This window comes from Cyprinodon tularosa, unplaced genomic scaffold (genome assembly GCF_016077235.1).
Source record: "Cyprinodon tularosa strain WSP-4 unplaced genomic scaffold, ASM1607723v1 ctg333, whole genome shotgun sequence".
NCBI lineage: Eukaryota > Metazoa > Chordata > Actinopteri > Cyprinodontiformes > Cyprinodontidae > Cyprinodon > Cyprinodon tularosa.
This window is the reverse complement of record NW_024039045.1, coordinates 1103029-1113080: the sequence shown is the minus strand read 5'-3', so window position 1 is coordinate 1113080 and position 10052 is coordinate 1103029. Positions and strand designations below refer to the sequence as shown.

At 39.2% G+C, this 10052-nt stretch overlaps 1 protein-coding gene across 1 annotated transcript in view; it reads left to right on the top strand.

The window, feature by feature from the left end:
• The first annotated feature begins 339 nt into the window (after positions 1 to 339).
• gnas (GNAS complex locus) overlaps positions 340 to 10052 on the top strand; it is a 43320-nt gene continuing 33607 nt past the window's right edge. Inside the window, exons 1-2 of the mRNA XM_038294038.1 lie at positions 340 to 584; positions 897 to 2010. Coding sequence (XP_038149966.1) covers positions 1872 to 2010 — 139 coding nt within the window. The 5' untranslated portion in view covers positions 340 to 584; positions 897 to 1871. The remainder of the gene's footprint in view (positions 585 to 896; positions 2011 to 10052) is intronic.

The following is a 10052-nucleotide window of genomic DNA, read 5'->3' as shown; positions in this document are numbered from 1 at the left end:
TAAAAGATATTTTGGAATGTGCAAACTTACATTTATGAATGTAAAATTTTGCCAAGAGAATAATCAGATTAATAATGAAAGTTTCATTTGGTCTAGTCTAAGTACTGTTGAGGTCATAAAGTCCAAAAAGGACATCCTTCCAAAATAACTTTAAGTCCCTCTCAATTTGTTCTGCAATAAACGTACAAATGTCAGACCACAGATTTTGAACAAAAGTGCAATTCCAAAACAAATGGGTTACTGTTTCAACACTCTTTAGAACAAAAAGTTGCGGTCCCCTTTTTCTTCGAAGAGGCCGCCGCGCGGCTGACGCAGCTCCGCGCCCTGACCACGTGACCAGTCGCATATGGCCTCTCGGTCCTTCCTTCCTTCCTTCCTTCCTTCCCAAGGTTCAATGAGCGCCGTGTGGCCCCACCCTCAGCGCCGTCTGCCTCTTCAATGTAGCCTACTCTTCTCGGAGGAAGAGAAAGGAAGAAAATAATAACAACTCCCTCCTGAGGACTCGCTTCTAGAACCGTGTATCACCTCCTTCGTCCAGCGCGCGGCGGCGGCCCCCTTCCCCCGGAGAGTAGCGGCCTTACACGGTGGGAATTCACTGCTTCGATAGCATCGCGTCCTATTGTTTTCCTTAATGTAAATTCACATGTAAGAGTGTCAATCCTGTGGCGTGTTTACCCTCAGAGGAGGAGGAGGGGGGGGGGGGGGGGGGGTTCTGTAAATATCTGTTTATGTGATAGTCTGTGGGTGTGTAAACATTTAGAGGCCGTGTTAAAAAGTGAAGCCTGATAGCGGGGGTTCATTTATTTCTCTCTTTTTTTTTTACCTGCAAAAAACGTGGATACATTTCGAGGGATTCTCTTCTTCTTTTTCTAAAAATGTCTTTTCTCTCGTTGAAGGATTCACCTGGAGCTTCCATTAAATGAAGGAATAAACAGGCTGTCCGTGCGCAGTTTTCTGGAGACTCTGTGGTGATGTGAAGGACTGATAACACATTTCTGCAACAAAAGAGAGGGAGGGGGGAAAAAGAGAGAAAATACAGCAAGGAATAGCCAGCCATCACAAATAAGGAGGACAAATTGGGGGGGGCTCCTGGAGGTGGCGACAGAAAGACAACCGCAGCGAGTTTGGAGCTTGATTTGATGCGGAGAAGGAGCCGGAGGACGACGGAAGAAGAAGATCATACATGTAGCTAGTTACATATAATTTCCCCGTTCGCTAGGTGGCTACCCGACTAAAAGACAATTATAATAAACACTCAAACGGTGGAAGTGGACATGTTTGTGGCCAAAGACGACGCGGGGACGAGCACCGCCTCAGCCCGGCCGAGGCTTTCGGACACGCCGAGCTCAGCTCCCTGTGGCGGGCAGCAGTGAGACGCGAGACCCCGGCTTCACGGAGATGCTGTTTAGGCTCGTTTCGCTGCCTCCGTTCGAGGTGAAATCTCGCTTTTTGGCGTCATAGCGACACGCCGTGGATTCTAATTAAAAACCTATCTTTTCGGGGGGCGGGAGCGGGGGGAGGAGGGAGAGTTAATAAGGAGCAAAGTGGAGTTGAATGTGTGGGGTGGGGGTGGGAGGGGGTCAGGCGGCCTCCAGCAGCAGCAGCAGGATCCTGCCCTTTATTTTCTTCTTCTGACAGCAAAAGACTCTTTATCCGCACAGCATTGTTTTCCAAACAGTAACTGAGTAAATGTGGGTCACATTGCTGCCAAATCCGAGGGTCAAACCAGGGACCTAGACAACTATTACCTGTTTATTTTCCTTTCTTCATACTCCCCCTCCCTTCAGTGCTCCTCTTCCTCCTCCCTGGAACCCTCCATCCTCCTCCCCAACTCCCCCCATATTGCTTTTCTTTTTATTTCTTGAGGGAAGATGGGTTGTTTGGGTAATAGTAAGACTGAAGACCAGAGAAATGAGGAGAAGGCACAAAGAGAAGCAAACAAAAAGATTGAGCAGCAGCTCCAGAAGGACAAACAGATCTACCGAGCAACACACAGACTACTACTTTTAGGTGAGTGTGTTTCTGTTGCATCACTTTTTCCCTTCTTGATGCATTGTCTTGTATTGCAAATCATGTCCAACTGTCCTAAAGTTTGGATCTATGCATAAATTCCTGCCTTTGTCCACCATCTCTATTTCCTTTTCAATGATCGATCTATCCAAATTCATCCACCTATCCACAGAGGTGTCAAGTAACAAAGTACCAATACTTCGTTACTGTACTTAAGTACATGTTTTAGGTATCTATACTTTACTCCATTACTTATTTTTCCTCCTACTTCTGACTTCTACTCATTACATTTTCACACAAGTATCTGTACTTTCTATTCCTTAATTTTTAAAACAAACGTTACTTGTTACTCTTGGCTTCAGTTTTATGTTTATACATTTTTATTTCACGTCATGTGCGCCATCCAATGCAGATCATTGGCTCCTTCCACATCTAGTGAAAACCAGTGTAATTGGATGAGTCGTATAACGCAAACACTTATTGGTTAGGTAAAGGAAATCATCAGAAGCAAGCAGGTGTTCTTCAAACTGTAAACATGAATTGTCTATGCCATGCTACAATGTGGGATTCAGAAAAATATGTTGAAATGTCTGAAAGGTCGGACACAGGCGAGGGCCTATCGGGAGATGAAGACCAACAAGACCTCCCTCATCCTTGGCCCTATCTTAAAGAATTTTTCAAAATTGTGAAATATTGAGCTTTCAATTCATTTAGTGGCTGTTTTTTTGTAAAGGTTAGTTTATAGTTTTATACTTTAAGTAGTTTTTGGAGCCCATACCTTTTCACTTTTACTTGAGTAAAGAGGTCAAGTTAATACTTTTAAGTAACAAATGTTTGTGTTTTTGACACCACTGCTTATCCATCTGTCCATCATTCATCCATCCAGGGCTACAAAATACTAGAAAAGCCTGCCATTACAATATTAGTAATGCTTCACTAATGTAGTTATTTCCTCCCTATGCTTCAGACATCACAATGTTTCTCTTTCAAATTAATAGCCATGTCAGTTGTGGATGTGAGGAAAAGTGAACATCTGTCCAGTTTTCCCTATGCGTTATTGGGAAGTTGATTTATCAATGCAGCCCTTTGCAACCCCAAACCTGTAAACATCAATGTTCCATCCATCCTTGGTGTCTGTTTTTAGGTTCCATCTTTAAAACCTGACTCCCATGAAAACATCCGCTATAAATTCAGGGTGAATCTCTCTGTGTAATTTACTAATAACATGAACAGGCTGAGACAAATGCATACCACATAGTTTGGACTAAATGTTGATGTTTTGCCCTTTTAAAGTTTGTATATTGTGTTAAAATGCCTCTACTCAGGTGGTCGAAGTGTTTTCATACTTAAAATGCTTCAATGCAAGTTCTGCATTTTGCCAAAGTTCTGGTGTATATGACCGGCTGATTAACAAAAAATAAACACATCAGATGGATTAGATTCGCATTCAAACTGGATGCTCCAATTTTTTTTAACTCTCCATTCTGCTTTATTATTTTTTAATCTAAATGAAAGTCTATTTTCGATTAAACGTTTTATGTGAATGCACACAGCATACATTTTCATAAAAGTTGGTTATATCCATGTGATGCTAGCATAAAGTTTACGGCTAAAGGATGTCATATTTATTGCTTTTTTTGTTTGTTTTTGTGGAGCTGAAACTTTTATTTAGACAAAATTTAATTCTTACTAAATTATTTGGGGTATAGTTTTATTTTTTATTTTTTCAGAAATGTAGATAGGAAACAGACACCAAAGCAACTTTCTGAATAGCTGCACATAAGCAACACCATATCTGGTCTGCTCTTCCTCTGTAGGTACCAGATCTGCTCTGGGTCTTGCCTCTGCTGATGACATCACAATAGGGCAACACCACTCAGACAAACTGTATTGCATCCATTCTTTAAGAATCAAATCTCTTTGAGAGTTTCAACTTATTACCTACATTTGCTGTTAATTTACGTTTCTTTGGCGACCTCAGGTAGCCGAAAGTAGAAAACAATCAATCTCAGTCCTGAAGGCAAGTACTGTCTTCTAAGTCTGAGCTCTGCCATTTAATAAGGTGACACAAAAAGTCTCAGTACTATTTTAGATCTCAGGGCAGGGGAGTACAAATTTAACATCTTTATTCTACATTTGTACCAAGGTTTTACATTTAAATTGTTAAATATTTTCAGCTTTGTTATCAATCAGGTAAAACTTCATCAGTTATTACATGCTAATGCTACAGATGCTCTCGATTCGGCACACGGATGCTGCCTTATGTTGTTGTTGTCCGGGTGACCATGATGTCAAAATTTTGATTAATTTTAAAGTAACTTATTAAACTACTCGAGTTTAATTATTTTTATGAACCACATTAGTTGGAATGATTTTTGAGTTAATCCCAGATGAAAACACATTTGTCATCTACAAACAAAAGCAACCTGTCAATATTATTGTTGTGTTTTTTAGTTTTATTTTAGCTGAAACTCTTTAAACTTCATAATGAATTTCTTTCAGCTGTTGCAGATGTTTCATCATTAAACTCATATACAATGTTTTATTAGTTTTTTTTTTAAGGTATTGTGGAGGCTTTTTGTGTATTTTTTAAAGACCCTCCCTCTGCACTTAAAAAAAAAAAAAAAAAAAAGCACATGCACAACTCTGTGTACCTGCTCCTGAATGGGAACACCTGTTCAACGTGCGAGAGCGTGCACAAGCCCATTTCTCCTCGTTCACACTTTTTTTTTTTTTTTTACGTTGATGTTCTCATAGCTCATACAAGCTTACTGTGTCCGAAGGTCCACTCTAACCCCTAAATGCCTCAATCACTATATAGAGCAGGGACTACAGGTGCTGGTCATAAAATTAGAATATCATGAAAAAGTAGATTGATTTCAGTAATTCCATTTAAAAAGTGAAACTTGTATATTATATTCATACATTACATACAAACTCATATATTTCAGATGTTTATTTTGTTTAATTTTGATGATTACAAATGACAACAAATGAAAATCTCAAATTCATCATATCAGAAAATTAGAATATTACTGAAGACCAATAAAAACAAAGGATTTATAGAAATGTTGGCCAACTGAAAAGTATGAACATGAAAAGTATGAGCATGTACAGCACTCAGTATTTAGTTGGGCCTCCTTTGGCCTGTATTACTGCAGCAATGCGGCGTGGCATGGAGTCGATCAGTCTGTGGCACTGCTCAGGTGTTATGATAGCCCAGGTTGCTCTAATAGTGACTTTTAGCACTTCTGAATTGTTGGGTCTGGTGTATTGCATCTTCTTCTTCACAATACCCCATAGATTCTCTATGGGGTTAAGGTCAGGAGAGTTTGCTGGCCAATTAAGAACAGGGATACCATGGCCCTTCAACCAGGTACTGGTAGCTTTGGCACTGTGTGCAGGTGCCAAGTCCTGTTGGAAAATGAAATCTGCATCTCCAAAAAGTTGGTCAGCTGCAGGAAGCATGAAGTGCTCTAAAACTTCCTGGTATGTGGCTGCGTTGACCCTGGACCTCAGAAAACACAATGGACCAACACCAGCAGATGACATGGCACCCCAAACCATCACTGACTGTGGAAACTTTACACTGGACTTCAAGCAACGTGGATGAAGTGCCTCTCTTCTTTTCCTCCAGACTCTGGGACCTTGATTTCCAAAGGAAATGCAAAATTTACTTTCATCAGAGAACATGACTTTGGACCACTCACCAGCAGTCCAGTCCTGTTTCTCTTTAGACGCTTCTGACGCTGTCTGTGGTTCAAGAGTGGCTTGACACAAGGAATGCGACAGCAGAAACCCATGTCTTTCATACGTCTGTGTGTGGTGGTTCTTGAAGCACTCACTCCAGCTGCAGTCCACTCTTTGTGAATCTCCCCCACATTTTTGAATGGGTTTTGTTTCACAATCCTCTCCAGGGTGCGGTTATCTCTCTTGCTTGTACACTTTTTTCGACCACATCTTTTCCTTCCCTTCGCCTCTCTATTAATGTGCTTGGACACTGAGCTCTGTGAACTGCCAGCCTCTTTAGCGATGACCTTTTGTGTCTTGCCCTCCTTGTGCAAGGTGTCGATGGTCGTCTTTTGGACAACTGTCAAGTCAGCAGTCTTCCCCATGATTGTGTAGCCTATAGAACTAGACTGAAAGACCATTTAAAGGCTTTTGCAGGTGGTTTGAGTTAATTAGCTGATTAGAGTGTGGCACCAGGGGCCATCAATTTTGAACCTTTTCACAATATTCTAATTTTCTGATATGATGAATTTGAGATTTTCATTTGTTGTCATTTGTAATCATCAAAATTAAACAAAATAAACATCTGAAATATATGAGTTTGTATGTAATGTATGAATATAATATACAAGTTTCACTTTTTAAATGGAATTACTGAAATCAATCTACTTTTTCATGATATTCTAATTTTATGACCAGCACCTGTATATAGTGGACTTTATAGAGAACTCTGTATACTTATCGTTCGGACAGATGATCACTGCTTTTTGCTCCCCGTTGGTCACGTAACTCCTCCATTGCGCTCTGCCTGCGTCATCTTTGTTATTAGCCATCGCTGTGACAGCAAATCCCATAATGCTTTCTGCAAGCATGCTGGGATATATCTGCCTCTTCTGAGGCCTTTCTTTTTACACTTCGTAGACACTTTTTCTCTTATGACCATCGGCCATTTTCAAAGAACACGATGAGAAAGGTGAGCTTCAATGATTGTCCGAAACCGTAGCTCACCACATATATACACTCGAAAGTGCTCATGCACCGAAAAAGATAGCTAACGGGACGAGCACGTAGGACGGCGTCATGTAAACATATCACTAGGATGATTGACAATTAGAAGGACCACTTATTTAGACGATCCATCCGGAAATAAGAGATCATACTCTATACCTTTACATAACATCTAAACCACTTATAAGTGCCTGGAATCCCATCAGTCTATAATGTGGTATGACAATAACCTTTTCTAATCTAGAAGTGATCCTTTTGCGTATTGTTACTGCTGCATTTATATCTAAATGATTTTAAGTAACACAAATGATGGAGATGTATTTATTATAATTCTGTACTGAAATCCAGACTCTGTTTTCTTAAACTGTCTTTTTTAAAACCATGTATAAAGCACAATATTGTGCGAGAAATAACATGGAATTATAATTGTAAAAAGTATGCTTATCTTTAAAAACTAAATCTTTTCCAACTTTTTTTAATGGAAATTCCCCAGGTAGATTTATTTTTATTGTGGTTTTTGACCAAGACAAAGAAAATGACTCTAAGGCATTTGAAAAGAGATACTTTAGGGGCCGATTTTTAAAAATCCGTTGGCTTGGGGTCTCAAATTCATTGCTAAATAAAAATGTGTGCTATGCTAGCATAATTCTTATCGGGATTGAGATTTAAGCTGTGCTGTTAAGCTTAAAACAAAAGAAGATTCAAAAATAAATAATTCACAAAATAGATTCAAACTACTTTGTACCCACTAATCACAAAAAATATAGCTGCCATTGTTACAGGGAAAAAAAGGATAGGGTAGCTCCGCCCAAGGCCCTTCAGACTCACTTTTTCCACTGTGCAGATAGAGCAGCAAAGATGCTTCAGCCGCGTGTCAGAAATAAACTTGTACAAGCATCAAAAATGAAGCCGCTTACGTGTTTTTGCGGTTCTTGCTGCTTTAGGTGAGAACGTAGCTTAACAGTGGCTAGCTTCCAGCCATGGCGTCCTGCACGAGCATCTGGGGGGTCGATTTGTTCATGCGTCAGAGTACGCGCACATGGGGGAGGGACAAGCAGACGACCCTGATTAACGTGTCAGGAACCAATTGTGTACAACTAACAGTGTTTTGTGATTGGTGGGGGTTACTCATTGATTTCTCACTATAGCGGGACCATTTGCTGTGGGGAGATCTTCAAGCCACATGGTAAAAATTGCGTCAGAAAAAATCTCCTGCACTTTTAAGAGCAGGAGGAAAAAATTAATGAAAACTATCTTGCATATTATTTTTCTTAATAATTTGCAGCAAAATGGTAATGGTTGTTTTAAAACAGCCATAGGTTTTATGGACTAAGTAATGAGATGAATGGGGTTTGGGGTCACCCTAAGAACTGGGATTCAGCGTCAGATTTATTCTTTTTTAATGGTTGTTTTTGACGCCTGCTAGTTTTCACAGTTGAGACGCTGCTTCCTCTCTGCATAACCTTTTGGGATGTTTTAGGAAACATTGTCAACAGTGTGACTATCATTGCATAAGGCAAAATCCTGTTTATTAAAGGCCTGTCTGCATGTGGACAAGGTTTGGTTTTGTTATTTTTAGTGGTCACTGAGTACAATTCAAACTGTCCTATTTCAATATTAGTTTGTGCACCTTTTTTTATTAAGGATATTTAGGTTAGTTGGATAAAAGGTATAGAAGGATTCATTTTAGCAATTAGGACAAACATCTCCAAAATTCTAGAAAAATGTAATTTAAATTTCCAGAAAAGTCTGGAATCAAGTTTAGAAAGATGGAGATTGGTAAAATAACGTTTTCAGATCTTATTGAAAAGAATTTTAAAACTATTTGTATTTATTTCTATATGAATGGTGTGCTTTATTTATATTTCTGACTTCCCACATCTTGGCTTTCAATTTTGTCCAGCTAATTTATTTACTTTTTTTTTTTGAACTTTTTTTTTAATGACAGAACCCAAAGATGAATCCTCAACAAAGGGAAATATCACAACTTTTTTCTCTGTTTTGGGGTGTCCTATATTAAGAGTGAACAACTACCAAAAATCAAAATGCTAACTTTTATTTATTTTTCCCCAACCAAATTTTTGGTAGCAGCTTAATTTTCCTTTGCACCAACAAAAGTGGCAAACCCTCCACCTTAAGAGCGAGGAACATTTCAGTGTTTAGCCCTTGTTAAATATTTGTCTGGAATTTAAAAATAGCATTTTATTAAGAATATCATATACTACATTTTAACTACATTTTACAATAAAAAACATTAACAATGATGAGCCATCCAGCGTATGTTTTACAGTTGGAGCAGGAAGATACTTCTACGATTAAGCAGACCGCATGTACCAATAACCTATTCAGCCCTTTTCTTAACAAGATGTTTTGGCGTTTCACGCCCCCCCACACCATGCAGCCATGACAACCATTCAACAGGCTAAATAATCCAACAAAGTAAAGTCAAGTTCAGCTCTTAACTTTAAAGCTTTGTAACAAACGGCTGGTAACAATCCACTCTTAAGTTTAAGGTGTTAGCCATGTCTGTTTGGATGCTCTCTTTCACTGAGCAGAAAGAGGTGGCGCCTGCAACAGGGCGGGCTTAGACAGGGGAGGGGTTATTTCCCCAAATGATCACATAAGGGGAAGGATGTTGATCATTTTGATCACACATTACCCAAGTGGAGGAACAAGGCAGTAAGAGCGCTGAAAGTTTTTTTTTTTTTCTTTATTTTAAATACACTCATGAGCTTCAGGTTATATATGACTGTTAGAAAATGTTTATGAAGGGAATTTGGCATAATATGCGATCTTTAAAATGCAATTATATTGCAAATACAATTAATTGTCCAATCTCATCCTACAGGGGATCTAAATAAGTCCAAAAAGTGCAAAAGATGTGAAGTCGTCCTTTACTACTAGGAGTGTAAATCACATCCATCATGGCGATTCGTTTCAGTATCGATTTCCTGACCCAACGGTTCAATTATTTTCGATACTCAAGAATACAGCACGATACGATTCAATTAATTGGTTCTTTTTTTTTTTTTTTACACCTTACAGGCTAGACAATGTTTCAAATTTGAAATAAATCAGTGAAAGCTGTAATATCGTTATGCATTTTATTTGAGAAACAACAGCAAATAACAGAAGTAGAAAGGTGGCACTCCACCTATTCCTATTAAAGCCTCATTCACTCAAAAATAATAATACCCCTGCGTTATAGATTCTGAAAGGCCTTGCATCAAAAAAATACTGCACAAAATCAGTGCAATGAGTGCAATTCAATACCTCGGCTCCAGACGTCCCCGCCCCCTCCACAG